The 24,548-nt window shown below is 38.9% G+C and overlaps 1 protein-coding gene across 1 annotated transcript in view; it reads right to left on the reverse strand.

Moving 5' to 3' along the window:
• Positions 1-24,548, reverse strand: part of UNC5C (unc-5 netrin receptor C) — a 353,904-nt gene that overhangs the window by 265,190 nt on the left and 64,166 nt on the right. Inside the window, exon 2 of the mRNA XM_018554497.1 lies at positions 4,977-5,012. Coding sequence (XP_018409999.1) covers positions 4,977-5,012 — 36 coding nt within the window. The remainder of the gene's footprint in view (positions 1-4,976; positions 5,013-24,548) is intronic.

Below are 24,548 nucleotides of genomic sequence, written 5' to 3' on the forward strand. Positions count from 1 at the left end.
TGGATGTCACCGCTGTGACATCCGTGTTCTTCCAGTTTTAAAAAAAACTGAAATTATTGGACCCCATGTTGGTCTATGGGGGTTTCAATATCAATGGACATGTGCCCATTTACATAAGATTACCCCCGATCCGGCATGATCAGGTGTGGTGCAATGGATCTCTGATCTGTTTGTTTTTTTGGACCTGGCCAGAGCTGGGGGTAACCATGTGTAAAAGGACATCTGTCCTTTTACACACGGCTGCACATAGACTTACACTGAGCATCCAATCTGGTCTGCCTGTAAAACTGAGAGGGGCCTAAAGTCCCTATTGCAAATGCATACATAGCAGATTTAGACAGGAGCCAATTAACCTACCAGCATGCCTTTGTAGTATGGGAGGAAACTGGAGCTCCCAGAGGAGCCCACGCAAGCACAGGGAAAACATGAAAAACTCCATGCAGATAGTGTCCTGGGTACAAACCAGGGACCCCGGTGCTGCGAGGCTGAATGGCTAACCATTGAGCCACTGTGCTACCCCACTTGCCTGTAGTTATGAAAACAATATGGAGGCTGTCATTGCTGAGCTCTTGCTCTGTAAATGCTTAGATGGCCAATGACTCTAGCATGTTGATGTCAGTGGATAAGCATAACATCCATGCAACTATAATTTCTAGAAGGAGGGCTGTAATGGCAACCTCTGTGTTTTTTTTTTGACAGGTTTAATATGATGTCATGGACTAAAATTGTCAGGAACAAATCTTATTTGGAGCCGTACCTGGAAATCAGGGCCAGTCAACAATTACTATTCAGAATACATCTTACTGTTGGTGTAACAACATGTTGGGCAATACTGCACCCAGGATTGCTAATAAAAATAAGATGAATGCGACCTTTAGGAATACTACACATGGTAGTTTTGGCACATATATAATATATAAAAGAATTCTCATTAATATACTGTACTCTACTGGACATTTTTGCACTGGGTTAAATATAAGTAAAGATATAACCATGGCCAGACCAATAAAGATAGCCCATTTAACACCATATTTAACAGGAAAAATACATTCACAACATTTGACAACATGTTTTCGTTGTAGGAAAAGGTAGTTTCTACAATAATATAGGGCAATATATCCACCATGTTACCTGTAACAGTGTTTTACTGTGAAACTATGTAGTTGATTTACTAGAGGAGCAGAACATGTTTACTTTGCCCTGGAATTTTTCTTTAGCTTAGTGAATGTGCTAAAAATTCCCGTTGCAAAGAATACCAAATCACAAAATAAAAAACAGCATTTTTGCTTGCGTATGATTGGATGATGGAAGTCATCAGACCTTCACCTCATTCATTAAACTAAGGGAAAATTTCCCTGCAAAGTGAATATTCACTTTTATAAGTGAAAAACCTATTTGCCTTAAGCAAATCAACATCTATATCTGGCAGCATGGTGAATGAGGTATTGGGGGCACTTTAAAAAAAATATGTAGTTTGAACTATGATGAAAAAATACGACTTCTTTATGTTTGCTCAGCTTTGACTGTGCACATCGAGACCAAGGACCTAAAGCTACCCACACAGCTGAATTAAATAAATCAGTGCCCCCTCCCCATTTATGATAAACAGCGTGAAAAACATAAGCTCCACTTGCTGGCTACTGTATTCATACATTCAGCACCCGTGACCGTCTGGATACCCAAATAGTGACTGCATACGATTTGATGCACTGTTCAGTAAAAAGGGCTCCTTCAATTTGTATTTGAGGTTTGTTGAGCTAGGTGGTGTTAACAAAGCCACCCACAGCTTGCATTTTGACTGATTCTTGCTAAATCTGAGCAGTTTATGGCTAGTTTAAACCACTGTGTGCTCTGGTTACAGTCATAAACTGACCAATTAATGAATCTATCAATGGTGGTAAAAGGCTATCACTCTAATTAGTATGTTGTCCACCATATGCTCACTAAGAAATTAATATGTGGTCTGTCTAATAGAACACTTAACACCATCACAGACACATTTTGCGGCATGACCATGGTACAATTCATTAGCATTAGTTACAAGACTGCAATTTCAGCAAGCTGGAACGGTTGCATAAACCATTATTTGGAAGACAGGAGAGCTAAAAGTACTAATTTTCTTGTTATCTCACTTTCAAGGATGTAAACCTTTGCAACAAGATAATGAGAAAACAGTAGTTAAGTGTATACAAGAACAAATAAACTCTTACATTTTACTTGGTAGCACATTCAAAATCTTCAAATAGGATAATGGAAAATAATAAAAAGGGAATTAAATATACAATCTAATGGAAGCAAATAAATAAACACAGCAAACACAAACAAAAACAGCAAAACATTTTCCACATGAGCAGGTTTGAACTGGATTTTATATTATATTTTAAATCTAAAATGTTTTTAATGTAATAATTACCTTTGTGACACACACATATTTCTATCTATCTATCTATCTATCTATCTATCTATCTATCTATCTATCTATCTATCTATCTATCTATCTATCTTCATAAATATTTCATAGTGTATTTTATCATTTTCAGTAATACAAGACTGCAAAAATTAAAAGCTGTACACAACCACAAAAGTTGTATATAATCTTCTAAAAATGCACATAATCCAGTTTCTGTAATAATACGTTATATAAATATTTCCATATATAATATTAATAAAGAAAAATGAGAGAGCTGGCCAGCAATGCCTAGTCTGTATTTGCATTTGTGCAGATGTATTCTAAATTATACATGCTCAGATTAGGTTCTCATCACTCATTGAGGATTTTCTGGCCTGTCAATAGTAGGAGTATGGAATGTTATAACTTAGGATACATTTGTTTAGTAAAACAAAGGAATTCCTGCCCTGGTGACAATTAAACTGAGAGCCATAATATCCAGAGACAAAAGAACACATGGGTGGGATTACTAAATTTGACTTACAGTGCTGGTTATAAATGTAATGGCCTGTGCAAATGTGAACATCCAATACAATTTTCCCAGCATTGGAAGGCATGCTTGGCTTTGAAAATGTTTTTGGAAGACAGATTTTTTTTTTTCCGTCTGAGCATAACCTTCTATATACTTGTGTCTAAACATTTATTTTTATTAGATTACCTATGTTGGAGATGTGAATATAAAATATGCACATCCTTAAAGCTGAACTATGCAGATATGAAAGACAAAAATAATTCAGCTATGTGATGTATTTAGCTTTTCATATTTAAGGCAGCGCTCTGGGCACAAATCTTATTAACCCTTGCAGGTCCTGCACTGCAACAGTTAACTGCTCATTTTTGTCTAGGTTAAAAAAAAATAGTTATACTCCTCGATCCTAGAAGGTGGCCAGCTATAACAGTGCTCCCTCCAGCCGCTAGTCTCACGTTCTATACACTGTGTATAGAATATGATGACTCACTGGATCTTAGACCCCAAATCGTACAAACAGCGCTCTTGTAATGGTAATAAGGGGGTAAACAGTGTATGACCCTAGATCGTGTGCAGCCCTGAAATGCAGGAGGAGTGCCTGTGTATATGCAAACTAGAAACAAAAAAAACAACAGGGCGCAACACTGGGTGGGCTAACTGACCGGGTTGGAAGACCCAGGGAAGATGACAGGAAAATTGTGTGACAATGGGTGCAATGGGCAAAAAAACAATGGATAGCTGAGGAAAAAGAATAAGCACTTACATTTTAATTCATGGGACCAGAGGATGGACGGCCGGTGCGAAGGATCGGGTCATCCGTGGTATCTACCTGGAACTGGTGAGCCGGGGGATGTGTATACACACGGGGAGAGGAGGCTGTGGGCGAGGGAGAAAAGGGGGGGAAAGAGAAACCACAGGAATGGGGACTCAGTCCGTGGCCCGCTGTGTGAGTCCAGGGGCTGAGTTGTGTGGGAGAGAATCAGCGGTGTCAGAAGCAGGCAGAGCTGCTGTGACCGCGGCTGTGGCTCGTGCTGCTCGGTCACTGTCGGCGCAGGCTGGGGCAGTGTGCGGGTGCCGTGGGCTGAGAGTTGTCGGCTGTCAGTCGGGTCTGTGATGGGAAGAGGGTAGTGGCGGGGTGAAAAGGCAGTGAGCAACGCGTTTCGAGGAGTGATACCTCTTTTTCAAGCTCGAGAAGGAACGCTGCCTTTTCATTGACCTCAGACCTAAGTCTGAGGTCAATGAAATTGTGCAAATTGCAGCTGCAATAGCCTTTTTTACAAGTCAAGGACATTAACAGTAAAAAGTAGATACAAACTAAAATCAAAACCCTCATTGTGAAATGTTATAGGGAATTCGTTTGCTGTATTTGAGAACAGAATTATTTGTAGAATGGAGAATTTCAAAGATTACACTGAATGGATTGGAAACGCAAACGATCTATGAGTTACGTAGGCATACTACATTCTGGAAATGAATGTGCCCTTATCAAACGGAGTGAATCTGTCTACTGAGATAATTACAAGAAGTAAAGCCTCTGTTCTCTTCACACATTCAATCAGGATCAGGAGTTAGATCTGTTTTCTGAATTCCCTTCAGGCTGACTGAATGCTAAAAGTGAACGATTTACAATAATGATTTTAACATATATATCGATATATATATATATATAGAATTGGGCCAACATACCAGCAACAGTGTGTGCCAACCTTGTGAAGACATACAGGACACGTTTGACCTCTGTCATTGCCAACAAAGGATATATAACAAAGTATTGAGATGACCTTTTGATATTGACCAAATACTTATTTTCCACCATAATTTGCAAATAAATTGGTTCCAAATCAGCCGATGTGATTTGTCTGGATTTGTTTTCTCATTTTGTCTCTCATAGTTGAGGTCTACCTATGATGCCAATTACAGGCCTCTCTCATCTTTTTAAGTGGGAGAACTTGCACAATTGGTGGCTGACTAAATACTTTTTTGCCCCACTGTATATATAGCTATAGATATATATCTACATTTATTTATTTATAGAAACATTCTCTGTATAGTGCTAACCTGTTCGTGGGTCCTGCAGGCCGGGTCTGGAAAATTCTGTAATAAAACACAGACAATGATTACTTGTACATGATGTTAAGCATACTGATCCCACAAAATGCTCATTTTTGGGCAACAATTACATAAAAAAGTAAAAGCCATAGAATGTCACAAAGAGAAACAATATTGCCTACAATATATTGACTAAAGTCCACTTTAAAAAAAACAAACCTATTTACTAGTTTACAATTTTACAATTGTTTTTTTTGCATTAGAGCCAGTAAAACATTGCAACCACGTTCAGTAGATCCCTTCTGCAAATATATTTAATGTTATGTCCCCCCCCATGGCAAAGGTTCAGGCATTTTTGCAGCAATGCTGCAATGAATAAGGGCAGCATGGGTAAGTAGAAGGTGAGTTAAAGTAGTAATAAATGCTCAAACTTTTTTACAATAATGGATCCAGTTCAAACAAATATACATTGCCCCGCAAAGTACTTCTTTAAATTGTTTCCCAAGCACTTACAGTTATGTTTTCAAACAGCTGACTCCAACAGCCTTCCATCTACTAGCTTGGAGAAGGGAGAAGGAAGTTGCTTGCTTTACCTTGCTGTACTTCTGTATTTGTGTAGACACACACAGCTTACTAGCACACACAAGGGTGGTTCATAGGACCCTGCAAGGGAATGGAGCCACCCTAAAACGGAATATCAGGCCCAATGCTCAGCGGACTAGCTGATTCTGGAGGAATCTAAAACTTTGAACAGCAAGAAGCACCATCCATTGTGATTGTAAGTTAATCAGCATTTTAAAACATTTTAATATACCTTTAAGGCTGCTGGCACTAGCTCATGAAAAGTGAACCTATCAAATTTTAGTATGGGTAAAGCACAATTTCAGGTAAATTATAAGAAGCATATTGATTTTATGGATGAGAAAATGGCTTTTGTATAGGCCTGATCCAGTCCTGCTTTCATATGCAGAGACCTGCTTTATATTGTTTCAGATGCAGAGACCTGCTTTATACCATGCAGAGAGACCTGTACTATACTTTGTGAAACCCTTTAGCCAAGCTGTAGAAACCAGAGGTGATTTCTGCTTAGTATGCTTTTTTCAGAATATTTTTTCCTGAGTGCTACAGGATACTGCATTTTACACATTTATTTTTCCTTATAAAATAAAAGCCATACTGTGGTTACATATATAACCCACCACTACAACCCAGATAAAATCAAACAGTGAAACAGTGATTGGCGGACACATATGTCTTTGGGGCTGTTTATTACAGTACGTACAGGGTGACCCCTTTATGTCTGCTCTTAGAAATTAGCTTTGTGTTCTACAGAGGCAGTACTAGTTATTCAACTGTTCAAAATTAAATCACTGATTAAGCTTTTTAAAGTGTCATTCTCCAGATCCTTTCAAGAGAAAGAAATGTGGGAAACCTTACTGAATGAAAATACGCGTAACAAGCAAATGCTTTGGAGTTGATTTTCATGAGTGAGTGATGATAAGTTAGGTCTTTGAAATTTCTGTCTTGGAGGCCTTTAATTGCATAGAAACACTAGGGGGTTGACAATTGACATCAAAGTTATAAAGTAAACTCTTCATTCTTTGGAAGTTCAGTGAGAGTTGGAGTATAATATTCCAAAGGTAGAAAATACTTGAACTGCAAGTTCAACATCATTCTGAATGGTGTCTCATTTGTGCGTTAATATGCTGAGGATGAACTGCTTCAGAATTTAAAGCTTTTGTTGCAGTAAGTAGGTCAGCTGTTACTGAATGCTTTTTATATAGCAAAAGTAAATACTTAAAAAAGCTGCAATATGCTATAATTACACACATGTACTACTATGGCTGCATGTTCTTAAATAATAGGATCTAATTATAATTCCAAGAAAAAGAGTTAAAGTGACACTAAACTCAGGAGTTAAATCTTAATAATGCATTCATGTACTTTCCAAGCTCACTCCTGTGATGAACTACAATCTCACGTTTCGTTTACTAATTTGTATTCCAACATAGTTACATAGTTACATAGTATTTGAGGTTGAATAAAGACACATGTCCATCAAGTCCAACCTATTGTGTGTGTGTGTGTAAAGATCCCCGAGTCATCTCGATTTTAGGAGTACTTGTACCCCTGTATATTACCGTTTCTCAGGAAATCATCCAAAAGCTTCTTGAACGATTCCACACTATTAGCTGAAATCACTGCTTGTGGCAGTTCCAGACCCTAACCGCGCGAACTGAGAAGAACCCCCTCCGCCCCTTGTGTTTGAATTTTTTTTCTACCAGTTTCAGGTGGTGGCCTGTAGTCTTTGTTATGGAATTAATCGTAAAGAGTTTGTTGCTAATGTTGCTATGACTATGGAACACGGGAACGAGTTTGGAGTGGTGGCACTATGGCACAAATTCAGAGATGATTTGAGGAGCTACAGCTGAGTGATCCACAAATAAGATACATCATTAAGGTACTTAAGTGCATTTTTAAGATTTCACTCCCGAGTTTAGTGTTGCTTTAAACATTGACACATTATCGTACATGCATTGTTCTGCTGTCATTGTGCAGGTGACACAGTACTATACTGGTTTCTGACACTGCACAGGTCCGGTGGAGGCATTAGGCTCAATTCACAAAGTGAACAAACCAGAATAAGGATATTTGTTTCATAAATATGAGCTTTTTTTTGATTGGGTGCAATATGGTTCACAAATTACAGTAACATGGCTAAAAAAAAGATACTCTGTGTCCCTGTCGCCAGACCATTCATTTCAACATACATTTTCCCATAATATTATATGTCCATTTAACATATTTTATGCATGTTATATACCTGTAAAGTCTCCCTTACATGGACATCCAAAAGCCCTGGCACTGCGGCTGGGCGCCATAATCTTAGATGTGATTTCAGCAGCCCCAGCAGAATCAGAGCTGTCATTCAAGTGACACTAAACAGTGTCCCACCTTGCGCCTGCCCCCGCAGCTATATAAAAGGTTATGTAGGGAGGTGAGGGGAGCGGCAGAGGACCTAGGCCAGTACAGTAATTACAGACTCTCAGAAGAGGAGAGGGCCATGATGTACAGGGAAGTAGGAGGGGCTGTGCTAGGAAACTGGTGAACTGACCCTATTGTCTTACCCCCTGATGCAACAATCTCCAAAGTGTATTAGTATAGTATATTGTCTGCAAGAGACATAGCAATGCTCCTGATCTGCTGGCTACTGGAAATTCTCAGTCATTTCACAGCCAAGAGCAATAAAAGATGTAAGTAGCAAGAAAGATGGTAGCTACATCGGATATGAACACTACAAACTATGAGGCTACCTGCATTTACAATTATTATATTTTGCTGTGTCCACTGGTGAACTACATTAAATTCAAGGATACAAAGCACACTAAAACAGTGTTAAAGCTCATCTCCTGGATAATTTTCATCCCCCTCTAAGGGCCTGTTCACACCAGTTGCAGTGCGTTCCGACCCAATTCTGGCCAGAATGCACTGCCTCGCATTGTGGCTGGCTCACTTTTTAGTGGGGCAGGAGGGGGCGTGACGGGCCATTGAAGAGAATTGCACCGTAGCCACGCCCTCCGGGTGCTGCAATGCAATCGCCCGCACTGGATCGCAAGGCACATTGTGCCTGCGGTCCCGTGCAATCAAAATAGTGCTTGCAGCATTTTGATCACACCGGACCGCAGGCACAATGTGCCTTGCGATCCCGTGCGGGGGTTTCGAATTGCGGCCGGAGGGCGTGGCTACGGTGCCATTTACTTTAATAGCCCCCAACGCCCCCTCCTGCCTCACTAAAAAGTGAGCCGGCCGCAATGCGAGGCAGTGCGTTCTGGCCAGAATCGGGTTTGTTTACTTACTGTGAGGTTCTTGTTTAAGTGTCCACGTCACTGCTAGTGTAATACGTACACTTCTTTTTGGCTATCCAGCAGCAGGGCTCTCTCAGGATTCAGAAGAGTAGTGATGTCATTGCAAGCAGATGGTAAGGACCTGGCTTAGCGGTCTCCCCCACCGGGGACCCCAGAACTGCTAGCAAAAGAGTTGCCCATCTGACGTCAGGCTTACCGCTGTCTGTTTTAATAAGTTTGACTATTTGATTTATATTTTTCTGTATTATGGATTACTCTTTCCGTCCATAGTCCATAGTTTATGTTAATATTTAATAATAAGCAGCATTAACATAAATAATAAAATAAATACTATAATTGTATATGGGCAACTCAACCAAACACATAAAAAAATTTTGTGTGTGATTTCACTACAGTAAGCCATTATCTGATTGATTCAAATGGACTCATGCTTTTTGCATTTACACTTATGTACGTATGGGTTTGTGGCTGTGATAGGGACATTAGCACGTACATTTCTTGGGGGGAGAGGAATTACTAACAGTTCAGTGTTCTCTATAAAAAGCTATGTAAGATGTGTCATTGTTATACAAAAGAATAACAAATATTCACAACTACATGGCATACACGCGCACACACATACATTTAAACAGTCGTGTGGCCTTCAATAGTGCTGTGTGTCTGATGGAATCTGTTCAATAATGATTCATCCTGACCGAGATGTACTGAACAAACTGTTGGGAAGAATGTGCTGTGTGCTGGAATTGGACAATTAGGGCAGTAGTATCTCTTTACATTCGATTCTAAATCAGTGAAGGTAAAATTAGTAATTTTGGTCTTGTCATTCCTATGGGAGATAAGGACTTGCCTTCCCTGTCTAAAACATATTGATTGAAAAGGACAGTGGCAGTAGCTAGGATAGTTTTTTAGTGACAGAGAAGTTAATGATTTAGTGATTAATTCAAGAAAAAACCTAGCCTTAGCTTCTGTATTGGTTTGCAATGTGAACAGCACCACATTTGACCTTGTCAAATTAGCAGAAGCCTTAAGTCTATGGGAGCAGCTGCCTGCTAAATATTGATGACTGCTGTCTGGGAGGGCAGTGTAAAGTACACACAAATGCATAAAACTAGATGGATGCAATGTCTGAAAAGAGCCAAGTATATCTCACTTAGAAATACAGAACTGGGTAGAACTGTACATCCTGAAAGCTGCTGAAGTCTACACTGCATGTGAAAGGTTTTTAGCTATTAAGCTGTATATTGCTATACGCTGAGGGTTTTCATATATTGCCAAAATCTTGATTGCAATCACAAAGAAAAATATATATATTGTAACAAACATATGACTTCACAGAACAAAAATATGTTTGTCTGATAATCTGTAGTTATTTATAAACATTTTCTGTTTTAGGATTTATGTCCTTTTCCCTAAAGCACAGGGTAAGTTTTTTATGGCTGTTCCCCCTATCTAGGGTGAAAAGTCGATCAACTTCAACACTTGCAATTGTTTTTTTTGCTCTGTCTGCCTGTTTTTTTCAAAAATGCAGTGCAAATGAAAATTATGATTTCTAAAGTGCAAAAACGAATCCCCAAAAAAACAAAAAACAATACCATTTCTACTTTTACTATAGTCAAATTGGTAAAGAAATTGCCTCTGCTTAGTTCGTGAAGATGTTACAGCACATTTCCCATTTCCACTACTCACTCATTCTAATTACCAATGTCAATACTGTTTTTTATGTGTTTAGATGAAGCACTGAGATCTGGAGGAATGCTGAATTAAATTTTACTTGCTTAGGAGAATATCACATCAGAATACAGCATTATATAGCATTCAGAGAGAACAAATAATGGGTCCAGTTCCTTTTACCCATCACAAAATCTTAGACAAGTTCAAGTAGCTAGGAAGAAGTTACCAGCACACCACAGCATCATCTTCATGCATTTATTGATATTCAGTCATGGTATCACAATACATTGCAATGTTTTGAGCACTCACATGGTCCCTTTATCAGGCAAAGTGAGGTTCTGGTAAATTCTTCCCAGTTCCATTTACCCTCCTCCCAATCTTATAGGCTATAGAATGTAATGGGCAGCCGTAATGGTCAACAGGAAAGTGCTGAAGGTGAAAGGAGAGTTGTCAAATTTTTACCACAGAAGATGTGGTTGGTATTTGTATAATATACTGTTCAGATTTAAATGATACATGAGTGCTTTGAAGAAAAGCTAAAGTAAGCACTTTGAGGTGCCTGTTGTATGAATTGGGGCCGCCTTACAAGATAAGGGGAGCCCACAGGATTATATAAAAAAACTGGGCACAGTTGTATTGTGGGGGAACGCCTAATAATTTAGTTCACTTTTATTCCTGGTGCATCCAGTAGAGTGTGTATACCACAAAAACTTCTTTAACATAAACTCTGTTACATCCGAGTCTCTAGAAAAATATAATTCAGCTATGTGGTGAAAGTGGTATTTAAAGTGGTCACTCAGTTACATTTGTTTACGGTAAAACTGAAGGAAGTGTTTTTTCACTGTAATAATAGGTGAATTAACAGCTCTGTAAGTTATTTTAAACTTGGGCTCTACAGTAGCACAGTTTACTCTTTATGAAGTAATATCCAAAGGTCAGTTTCCTTTTCCTCTTTCAGATTGTCGAAAGACATTACATCCATCATTTTTCCATTATATAATGGAATAAAGTCATGTGTAATGTGTAATAAGAAACATATTTATACTTTGTATTTACGTTTAGCAGAAAGTAGATGTAATATGTTCCAGCGTTTTCAGAAAGTATGTTTTTTGTCTCTGCTTAACCTACTTGCTGAATACTGCTTATACTAGCCTTATAGCTGACAATTACTCAGCTGGGGAATAAATACAACTATACAAATGTTTCCTTTTTCCTTAATTTTATGTTTATTACATAATGGCTAATTTATTGCCTTTGTACAAAAAGCAATATGTGCATTCATTCATAACATCCAATAAGATTTCATGTGTCAGGGTAATTCAGCTAGATTGCTTGAAGCCAGCATCTGATTGCTTCCTATGGGTTACAAAACTTAATTGCTATTTCCGAACATTATTAAATAAAGCTCGTAGGGCCTAATCTATAAAAACAGATAATAGAAAATGGAGGTATAGCCCAAATCATCAATCAGAATCCATGACCAATATCTCATTGCAGGGGTTAGGCTGCTGCAAGTAGCCCAGTACTATTTGTCCTTCTAACTAAAGGTAAACAAATAAGGAAATCCTTCTTTTCATGATCCATAAGCATTAAAATTAGGACAATCAGTGTTCATTTTATATAATTAGCTGGTTGTTCAATTCTTCCTATTTTCAACTATACTGCAAATGGGCAAGAGAGCATTCATTATCTCATCCTTCTGAAAACATGATTTTCGAGAAAACAGGTTGAGTCTCAGTTTATCCAGTTTGGTCTATTCATCTCTATTATAAAAACTTGCAGGAGTGATGTATGGTTGGCAGATGAATATCTCATATACATTTCTTTAGTTTACTGTTCACACAGCAAACTAAAGCTTTCAAGAAACATAAGGGGATCTGTTATGACTTTAGATACCTGATTGAGAAACAGCTTTATTCATTGAATAGCAGCAGACACTTTTCAACTCATAAGCAGCATGCCAGTCACAAGGCAGAGAGGCTGAACCCATTGAGTTTCACTGTAATTGACATGAATACTTTAAAATTATGCAACCGGGAGGTACTGTAGACAGAGACTGCCAGGCAATTAACTTTTTACAGGGAGGTCAGCAATGGAAGCCCATGTATTCCCATTCAAGCTTAATTTAAATAAAATCTATGCTGGATAACCATCTGCATGTTGATTTGCACACATGCCCAAGCCACCCTCATTAAGAGGACATATGCCTAGGTGTTTGATCGGGTGACAGACACAAGAGCATATTCTTTAGGACAGATGACTATTTTGTATAGGTGGCGGTTTCAACATGTGAGAATGTCAGTATGTTATGGGAGCATTGTGTTATCAACTTGGAGTCCAACCTCTACAACAGCCACCTCTCCACCAGAAACTGGGGCACCATGTATACCCGCTTTGTATGACAGTTCTATCATCACTAGAGCCTGATCAATTTGGTATGTTCAAGTGATGATCTAGGTAAACAAAACCACATACAGTACATTTAGCTGGTCTTTTTCCATTACTTTATAGAGTTCTGTTAGCTATCTACTTATGCAAGTCAGCACTACTGGCAAAATGAGCATTTAAAGAGGAATTTACCATTCCCACTTGCTTCTTTTTGTTATTTTGTTTCAATGTTGAAGAGAATGGCAAATAGCTAACATTTCACCTTGATGAAACAAAACAGCCTCTGCTTCACAAACTGCTTATAAAATTAAACACTCCCTCAGCATAAGTAATTAGGGTGTTTCAGCAAGGCAGCTGCTTTAAAACTTAAAAATATTCTCAAAAAACAAATGTTTATGCAGTATTTGTAGCTTAAACTACATTTAGGCATATAAATGTTTTCTTCTCCATGCAGTTATATATTTACAAGAGCTTGTAATAACATGCTGTGTCTTTAAATCCTAGCTTGCTACCACATCTGGGACTTATTGAAGCACCTCAAAGTCTCCACCAACTGGCTTTTTAAAGTGCCTTTTCTACGCATTATATCTATTGTCAAATAAAGTTGGCCATACAGGGGACAATTGGTGCATTATACAGATTTTGTCAGTGCAGTTCTGCAATAGTCTCACCCTTTATGGAATACAAATCGTCGTGTATTTTAGTTTTCATTGCAAGGAGATTGGCATTGTTAGTTTATGGGGCAGAGATGCCTTGCCCAAAGGCCCTCCTAATGCTAATTCTCTCTGCAACCCTAACACAAAGCCCTACGCTAAACTTCCCTGTAACCCTAACGCTCACAATAAATCTCCCTGCAATCCTAACACTAATCCTCACAATAATCTTCCCTGTAATCCTAGCACTAACCCTCACACTAACCCTACGTATAACCTAACACTCTTAAACTAACCCTCCTTGTAACCCTATCACTAACCATTGTTGTAAACCCAACACTAACCTTATCATTTAAGTACTCCCTTATTTGTGTACTCACCTTAAATGCAACTGGATTCCTCTATGGTACTAAAATATACTGCTGCTATCAAATCGTGTTCAGCAATTGACTATATATGTCAGCTTTTAAGTTTTCCTTGGAAGACCCAGAATGAGCTTGCCTTCAAAGAATTAAAAGAAAACTATGGGGCAAGTGCTTTCCCCATGGTTCTCTTAAGGGTCACGGTAAGACATATACTGGCGTCCTCCCATGACCCAAAGCTCAGTATATTGCGAGCTACAGCTTGCGGTATACGGAGACCGCTGCAGCCGGGACAGATACCGACAATACTGTCGAGATCCACCCAGCTGCATGAGTGACAGCTGGCTCTGCCTATCTGGAGGCAAAGTCAGCTGTACACTCCCCCATCCGTTCCGCCAGTCAGTGCTGGAGGATCAGAGCGAGGAGGGGGGGAATCCCTGCAGGGAGCGGTGACTGACAGTCACCGCTCTCTGCAGGGAGATGATCGAGAAGTGAGCAAGCGACGGTATGTGTTTGCTCACTTCCCGATCTATTGAGCCGACACTGAGGATGAGTGAAAATCACTTACCTCATAGTTCTCCTTTAAGCAAGTACTGTACTACCCATTACTGCCCTCTCTACACTCAAAAGAGGATGTGCATGCTGGGTGAAATGGGGATAATCCCAGATCATCACTTAAACATTTATAAACACTCAGTTTCCTCTGTAAAGAAAGATATATTTTGGCCATAGACAGGCCAATATCCCTTGTGATTTCCTGTGAGCTAAAAATAAAGCACAAACATCCTTATTTTTCTAGTCCCATCAAACCCTTATGCAATAAAAATAAACAAAGGCAGATATGTTTGAAGTCCAGCCTGTGTGCCAACAATGGCTGCCTCCATAGACAAAGTAGAAAAAAGGTGTAGACATAAAGGGACATGAAGTGTATTATTTACAAGATTACCATATAAAAATAACGGAAAAAGGCCTGAAAAAAAGAAAACTAATGTAGCCACCACATCTATGGACTGACAATGTATAACATTTTTGCTTTGATGTGTGTATAAGACATTTTGTCACAGCCTGTGTGACAACAATTGTTGCCTCTATAAACAAAGTAGGGGAAAAAAGTGTAGCTATAAAAGGGACAGGAAGTGTATTATTTACAAGATTACCATATAAAAATAAAGGAAAAAGCCCTGAAAAAAAGAAAACTAATGCAGCCACTACATCTATGGACTGGTAATATATAACATTTTTGTTTTTGGGTTTAGATACGTTTTAATCAAAAATGAAATGAAATGAAACTGAGTTACTGTATGATGATAGCTTGAGTCATCAATAGCGCCTTATAGTGCACAAAAAGTGAACTGCACTAAATAAAATCTGACCACATCTTAAGTGAGTGGTAAGTCTGTTTCAGAAGTATAAAAAACTAGCATAGTCGGCTGTTCAGGACAGCAGAAGCATGGGTAACAAACACATACTAGCCTGCTGCAAATCCTTTGGTAAATGAGACACAGTCTTATTTGCACAACATAGGCTGCGGATTTCATCAGTAACATGTTTGATAAATTCCCCTCGCAGCCTTTTTTTCCCCAACTTGGGTGATTTTTCTTTCGGAAGCACACACGGTGAACAGATCAATGCTTTTTCCATAGGGAAGCAACAACAAAGACAATTCTAATCGGCAGCAGAGAAGCTTGATGTTAACCCATATGCTACCTGACTATTGCTCCAATACTCCCGTCAGTTACAACACTAACAAAATTAGGACCATGAATAGCCAGCCTTAATACCCTGTGTTTTCAATAATTCCTTGAAGGCAGCAATTCAATTATTATGAGCCTCTTCCCCATTAGCAGTGAACAGAACCAGTGGCTTCTGAGAAGCAAGCCCTGTAATTCACCCAGGAGAGAACAGATGTACAGAGCTGCTATTAAACATATCACGTTGTCTGTCGTCAAGTGCAGTAAAGGCCAGAAACAAGCTGAACATGCAACCCTAGTGGGAAAAAAAAGGAGGGAAATTAGATTTTCTGTGGTAATCTGTTTACATCTACCAGTTGGGGATTAGTCCGATTAAAATCAGGGAATTTAGGCCCATTAGATATGCTAAACGCTGCCTGTCAGCTTATTGGGTTAAATTCCCGTAATAAGTAGGAGGAGAACAGGGAGAATTATGATCTGATTGAATTGTCAGACCTGTTTCTTCACACGTTAAATTTGCATTACCACAGTGAGGGTGCATATCAATTACTCTAAATGAGACAAAATAAGTAGGAGCAGTAAAACTAGGATGACATCAAGAACTTGAGGAGACACTGTCCCCTAGGTTCAAGGTGGCATTCTACAGATACGCAGAAAGGATATGGTGTATTGTTCTAAGATTTTGCAAATTACTGCAGGCTCCAGGGAGGTTTATTTTAATTTGGCCAGTGCAAAATATTTTACCCTCCTGTATAATTCAAAGTTTATTGTTAGACTGACACAACTGTCACATTATTTAATGGTGAATACTAAAGAGATGTTGTGGTTTAGAAGATTTAATCTTCATTTAAAATGTTTTAGTGCTCTCATTTTTCATGCTGCCCTGGTTTTGTGTGTTAAAGCGGAAGAAAAGTGTCTAGGGTAAAAAACACTAACAGGCAGGGTTTTTTTTTCTATAGCAGAAGAGTCTGTGTAAGTCTCTTCTGCCAAAAATGTGCGCATGTGCAGAAGTTACATCATGCCAGCCTGGCCAGTGAAGAGTTCAAAGACACTGAACCCGGAAGAAGACTGGGTGAAGATCGAAGAGGTGATGACGGATGGATAGCAAAAAAGTAACACATATAGGGTTATTCACAAAAGGTTGAAGAGTTTGGAGAAGGCAGGAGAAGTGAACAATCTAGGACAACATAGCTGAACTGGAAAGTGAGATAAATAGGACAATTTTTTCAAATCAGCTATTTTGGCCTGGATTGTTCACTTCTCCTGTCTTCTCCAAGCACTTCACTATTTTGTGAATAACCCTGATAATGTGCTAATATGCCATTCATAATGTGCTTATATCGCATATTGCCATGCACACCACCAGAGGGAATTTTTTCCCCTAGGGTAACCCACTTTACTTCTGCTTTAAAGTCACTTTAAAGTGTATTTATACTTTTGCCAAATTGGGATAACACCTATTTTAGTTCCCATTCACATAGCATAACTTAAAAAAATGAAAAATGCTGTTTGCTTTTTAATTTCTTTTTTCATGCTGAAAAATCTTAGTTTGCTTGCTCAATGTAATGTTAAGGAAGCGTTTTTTAGAAGGTATGCTTACCATAATTAACTCCAACTGTACTGTGCCAGCAGATTTCATTATCTCGTATAAACTAGATTTGGACTCAAAGGGGTAAAGATAATGTTAAGGCACTTTAAAAAGCTGTCTCTGTCATCCCTAATCTCCCCATGCCATCTAGCCATCTATTGTGAGCCGTAGAAGTGTCCCTTTAGAGCCTTATGTATCATACTGCTCCAAAGAAACAGCTAAAAAGGTAAGATTTTTTTTAAGGTAAGCTATGTGAATGGGAACACAGAACAAACTTGTAGTGGGGTTTCTCAGATTTTACTGCAAAGATAGAAATACACTTTAAAGGCCATCTTCAGGATAATACTAACCTCCACCCCACCCCCCTCTAACTGATCTGCTGTCTAAATGCCCTTATAACTTACCTAAAGCTGCAGTCATGTGGCACTGTTTTCAGAGTCTTCCCTTTTTCTTTGTTTACGTCCTTTCTTCGGGTGTTCATGTCACTGCCTGCATGACGTGGACACTGTCTATTGGCTGTCCAGCAGTGGGGTCCTCTCAAGATCCAGAAGAGGAATGACATAAGTGCAAGGGGATGGCAGGGGACTGGTTGGCGAGGGACCTTCTGCAGGGTTAATTTAGCAGTCCCTCGCACATGGAACCCCATCTGAAGGGGCGACTTAGGTGAGTATAACTTGTTTTACAGGATAAGGAAAAATAAAAACCCCATGGAATGTATTGGGCGGGGGAGGAAAGATGGGGGGTTATATATTGGCCTGGAGTGGGATTAATAAAATAGAAGACCTTCGAGCACTTTTTACTGTGATGACATCAAAAATAGAATCTCATAAAACATTGTAGTGGGTGTCAATGATTAAATTGTTGGACTCCTGAAAATTTAGCTGCCTGGCTGTTATGGTGGCCCACTAAATTTAATACATTCAGCGTCATCATCCGCAAACAAATATAGGGGCAAATCTGAGAAAGGTTCTGCACATTTGCACTGGGTCAGTAACTCAAAATACTGAAGCAAAAGGGACAGGAAGCAATTGACTGAGCAACTATATCAAAATATATGGTTATAGTATTCTTAAAGTGTATTTTTATTTGTCTACCCCTTTATTTGCCCTGGTGACTATTGTCATGGGGGCTGAATATGAGGGAACACCTAAAATTCTGAGTTGGCACTGGAACAGAAAGGGGGGATTTTGTTCTGGTGATAAATGTCTGAGAAAAGATTCACTATATCTACAATAAAAAAAAAGACATCAAGATAGTTCCAAATAGTTCATTCTGCTATTTAAGTGCATGCTGTAGCATGAGAAGGAGGTTGCACAGCATAATCATGTGGCAAAAGGCTGCAGTCCCACACAGATGCTCTGTGGAGTACTCATTGAATCTGTTTACAATGGATGTGAAACTCATAATAAAGGAACAATGATTGGACTTTCTCATTTCATCAGGGTTGCAGTGTTTCCTGGATAGCATTGTTGTCTACAGTTGCTCGTTCAGCTAACATTATAATTAGAGGTTTTCACATACTTCCTGCCAATGGACCCAAGAGGTCTATAATAAGCATATTCTTATCTATGTGTTTTACCGAAGAGTCTTACACTCTACAGCATAGCATAGCTTATCTACACCATCTGTATGTGAATTGCTGTTCTCATTGAATCATGGGGGTAGTGGGAGTTGGGAATCAATTTGCAGATACACCGAATGTTCTCCTCAAATCTAATTGGAAAGGTTAAGCAATATGCCTTATGTTTAATTATTAATTAATTGAGAAGTGGTAGCATCTGGTGGTCAGATTCTGTTTGTTTTTTTTTTTTCAAATCATTATTTCCATAGAGGCCAAATGATTTACTGCTAGATGTGCACTTTGAAAGCATATTTGGATAATGTACACTTTGAATGCATGTTTGGACAATACGCCAAAGCACCACTCCTGACTAGAAATAAAACAAGCCATGAAGACACAAATTAAATAAAATGTATATTTTGATTTAGACATTACCGTCAAGGTTTTTCTATCAGTTGTACGGTTATTTAGACCCTTCAAAACTATTGAGCTGAAAAATTTAATCCCTTTAACCCTTTAAGGCATCACTCTAGTAACAAGTCAGAGAATGTAGGGCCAATTTAGACAGGAGCCCATTAACTTTCTAGCATTCCTTTGGAGTGTGGGAGGAAACTGTAGAAGAAACCCACGCAAGCACAGGAAGAACATGCAAACTCCTTGCAGATAGTGTCCTGACTGGGATTTCAACCAGGACCCCCAACACTGCAAAGTTCTAACCCCTAAGGCACTGTGCTGCTCTATCACAACCAAACACATTACTAAATAATGCTGAAACTAAAACTACCCTTACATGTGAACTCAGTGCAAGCCACATTCACAGCTGAAACACATATATGCATATGGTTTTACCTGCCAAAGAATTTGTAAGTTAAACCCTTGTATTTTAGACACTTCTGCCAGATGGCACAACCAGGTCCTTAACCTGTGTAGCAGCACAGCCTGTTGAAGAACACACACCCTGCCTACTGGACTATAATGAAGGGATCAGCAGACTGATGCATCATTATTCAGCCATGCCCTCCTGTCAACATGTTCACTCTCAGCACCTGTACTCTGCACAACATCCTGATTGGCTTCTAGGGCTGGACCTTCTTCTCCCAGATTTCAGCTATACAGAGGACTGCAAGGTGCTGATCATGAGACAACTTTAAATGCATAAATTAGATGCAGTCAATGTATATAAAGTTTATAATTGATGTTATTTTTGTATAACTTTTTGGAATTCGGCTTTAAATGTATTTTATTTCTCTGTTTCCCAGATATGCCTTCTCCTTTAGAACTTACAGTCACAGACATCACATATAGCCTACAGCTACATTCCTAAATCTTTCAGGAGCCTTGATCTCCACAGGACCTGAACTATATTGATGTTTCTACATAAGTGGTCAGGTTTGTCTGCATGTGATATGAGAGCATAAGGATGAACTGCTTCCCTTAGTTTATGCTGCAGTGAATGCATTGAACATAAAGGTTTATCCTGTAGTGAGCAAGGAAATGTTGGAGCCATCTGAGCTGAAATTCCCTACAGACTACAGGGTTTTGTGGACTCAATTCAGCACACTTACTGAAAATAGTTTACACAGATTGCTTATTTTCCTAGAACTTAAACCCCTGATGCCTCTGGATTATCAGGATTAGTGGGAATAGACACATACAACTGCTTTACTGCTCATGACATCCAAAAGGAAACAAAGGCTGGCATTTATAGAAAAGAATCTGCATGACATAGATGTCCTGGCTTTTCTGCTTCAATAAAGCAAGTGGAGCGGATATATGACAGGCATCAAGTGCATTTATAACATCCTAACAGAAAAGATGTGTCCCACCTTACACTCATTACGCACATTCACAGATGGTATTGGGAATGACAAGCAGGCTTACATAATACGGCACTGGATGTCTGAGAAACAGCGTCATAAGGAATAAGAAAACACAGTAATGTCTAGCCTATAATCACTCTAGGAAGTAAATCAATAGGATCTTTTCTAAAGGCTAATGCAGCATTCTGAAAAGCAAACAAAACGCCCTAGCATTTACCTTCACATTCTATTCTTCCCCCTGCTTCAAGGCTTTAATATGCCTGAACTTACAACCCCTTTCCCCTCCTATCTCAGTTTGTTTCCCAGCTAATGTCTAACCAAATACACGCAGATGAAAGTGGTGCAGCAAAAACAAACCTGTTCATGCTTATCAAAAAGTGACGGTATAATAAACTGGTGAAGCAAACCGCAACCGCCCACATCAATTTAAAACTAGCTGGGTTGCCTCCAAGTGTACCTGCACCCAATTTGTCCTTTGGTACATATGCTCCAAGATGGAGGCTCTCATAGATTAGAGTTAGGACCACACTACACAGAGGGGCCTTGATGAGGCTGTGACTCCCAAATATTTTGCAAACGTTGTGCAACTTAAAACTGTTTTTAACACAAAGTGTTATACAGTGTAATTTGTTTTTGTTGCAGACTAGTTGGTGAGTGTGCTGGGTATATTGAATGTGTTTGTATGATATAACAAACTGGCAAGGCTGTGCCTAAGGTATTCGCCACCTGAAGCAATGTCCTTCCGGGTGGGGTGGGGAGGGGGGTAATGGGAGTTGCTGGAGGAGAAGTGCTGTTTGGTGGTAGGGGTGACTGTCCTGTTAGCGGCTCTGTCTAATCCTGCCCAGCTCACTGACGTCACTGGTTGCCATGAGCTCGGTGGGATACCAGCCAGAGCGTCCCGCTCAGCTCCTGGCAAGCAGTGACATTAGTGAGCTGGGCAGGAAGCCGCACAAAGCGTCACGGGCAACCTGGGATGCTGTGGCTGCCTCATTATAGGAACTGACCTGTAAACTGGTCGCATTGCTAAAAACTTGGCAAACATAATTAAATGCTGCCATGCAGCTCTATGGACAAGTGAAATTATACTTTTTAGTGTACTAATGATGACAAATATAGGGATTGTCATTCCTATCTAGGAAGAATTTCCTAATCTTGCACCAGATATATGTTGTGATGGGAAAATCTTTCACAGCTTTGGCATATTTGACATGCAATGTTACTTCATATAAGCTGAAAGTATTGCTGTAGCTTGACAAGCTTTGGCTTTGAGAGAGGAGCTCAGTGTCATATAAGTTGTCTTTTTTTTAAGTATATGCAAAGCCATTTTTTTTGTAGAGAATGGTTAAGATCACTTATAGAAGAGAAGTCGCCAGCAGTCAACAGATGTAAGAATAATCAACTTGGATTTATTCACATAGTGTCACATGTACCTATAATTAAAGATTATATATACATGTGATACTATGTGAATAAATCCTGGTCAGTTTTTTTTTTTTTTTGCTGTACTGTTTTGAAGAATTCACTTAACTTCTGTTCCCAGAGACACCACAGGTAGTAGGAGAACATTTCTTCAAAGCAAAGGGATATTGCATTTCAGAGAATTGTCATTGTAACATGTTTCCCTTATGAAAAAAATTCTCCTTGCCTTCTTTTTCTGTGACAGCTCAAATATTTTGGATTTACCACCATTTTCTGCACCAGACGCAATGATCATCAGGACATATGAAGAGGGTTAATCTCCCCTGTTCACAGACAAACAAAAACCTAATAGAGATTCTAACCCTTCCACATTCTTTTCATAACTAAGATAATCAGCTTTACATGCACTTTAAAATATGGGTTCTAAACCTGACATTTAAAAAAATTTGTTCCAATAAATTTAGCATTGAGGTAAGACCATCAATGTATTCATAGGTGTGACATACACAGGCAGCATTGTGCAAAAATATTTTGAAATTGTCTGGTTTTTTTTTCAATACTTTTTATTCAGAGCTTACTCCAAGACTTGTCTTATTGGTACTAAGATATCACTGCATATACTGCATGCAAATGTACTGTATTCAATCTATAGAATATTTTGGAAGTATATTGTTGCAAGATCCATGCAGTGTGAATGATCCCATAAATTGGATAATTAATTGACCATTCTGGACTGAATCTGATGGTGTAAAGTAAACCATGTGTTTCAGGGTAGAAATGACTCCTGCTGCAACTCATCTGTCAACCATTTGATACAGAATGGCTGTGATGAAAATGCTTAGGGTAATGTATGAGGTCTTTCAGCACTTTGTATGCTTTTGAATCAGAGCTGATCCCACAGATTTGGTCACAAAGAAAAACTGCATCAAGGTCTGTACATAATATGCTAAAGAAGAAAAAACAGATTTGTTCATTAACTGAAGTTACAATGATGTTTAAATGTATAACTAGGAAGAGATTATGAGTACATTTCAAAGGCTCTGTACACATAGGCAATGTTGTTGCTCTAACTAACATTTGGTGCTCATGTACAAAATACCTCTGGAAGGCTGCATTACAGCATGCTCCTCAGCAGGGAGCACTCTGGTAGAGCCATTTAGGAGAATGAAAGTTGCAGCATCAACATGTCCAGATGCTGTACCTCACATTCTGTTTAGCATGGTGAAGAAGGCTTATCCATTGCTTTGTGTACTGAGCCATTGTGCTCTAACATATGGGCGATTTCAAGTATGAATTGCCATTACATATTCTGACTCTATTAGGTGACAGCTGATAGAACCTACTATACAAAGCCCCACATTATTGATACATGGTTTACATATATAACAGTTGCTTCTAACCTGGAGGGTAACAGCCCACAGATTTAAAAAAATTATAAAATTTACAGATCAGGGATGTCCAATTTTCTAGCCTCGTAGATGGCCACTACACTTGGTGAACAACACTTACTGAACAATTTCTGGCCTCAACGGTTGCATGCAGGTTAGGATGTTGACCTAGACGTTCACTACACTTAGTGAACAACACTTACTGAACAATTTCTGGCTTCAAGGGTTGCATGCACGTTAGGATTTTAACCTAGACGGTCACTACACTTGGTGAACATCACTTACTGAACAATTTCTGGCCTCAAGGGTTGCATGCAGGTTAGGATATTGGCCTAGAATCTAGGCAGTGATGTTGAACATTTTTTTAAACCCAGTGCCCAAACTAAAACCCAATACCAAACATATTTTTAGTGTTGGCACTTTGAGATATATTAACTAATTTTGCGCTGCAGTTTGGGCACTCGGGTTCAAAAACGTTAGCCATCACTGGCCTAGACAGTCACTGTACTTAGTGAACACCACCTTCCTTACTGCCACAGGTCAATTAGATATATTCTACATATGTGTATATCAGCCACAGAGGAATTAAGTTGCAATATCCTGTTATTGACAGTAGCTCTTTGAGTTTAGTTTTTATTTTAGTTCAGTTTTATATTGTATTTCCTGCATGAGCAAGCAAATTATATGTTTGTCAAATGTTTTAAAATAACACATGATTCATGACTGCCCATGCAGGTACCCTGATTATACACAATGTAATATTTCTTAGCTTAGTAACAGAGATTTCTGTAAAAAAAACAAAAAAGACACCGGAAGGCTCATTACTCATCAGAATTAAATAAATGAGCATACAGAGGTTTCAAACCTTCAAATGACTTTACCGGTGACTTTGATTTTTCTTTCTTTATAGTTTCCGTCTGTGAATTTTGGCCATATACCAATGTTATTAGGTCAGCTAGTGAAAGGAGTTGAAAGTAACTTTGTTACAGTATGTTATAATATGCTGCAGCTTCAGGGAAATGCAATACACCTACTTAGAAAAATGCCACTTTTTACCTAATTTTGTTTTCTAAAATTCAAAATATAAAAATATAAAATATAAAGAACCTTTACCCCTTTTCACTAAAAATTCCATCAACATGCAGCTCTGCATGCTGATTTAAAATCATCTTAC

The sequence above is a fragment of the Nanorana parkeri genome, unplaced genomic scaffold (assembly GCF_000935625.1).
Source record: "Nanorana parkeri isolate BGI_ZX_2015 unplaced genomic scaffold, ASM93562v1 scaffold162, whole genome shotgun sequence".
NCBI classification, from domain to species: domain Eukaryota; kingdom Metazoa; phylum Chordata; class Amphibia; order Anura; family Dicroglossidae; genus Nanorana; species Nanorana parkeri.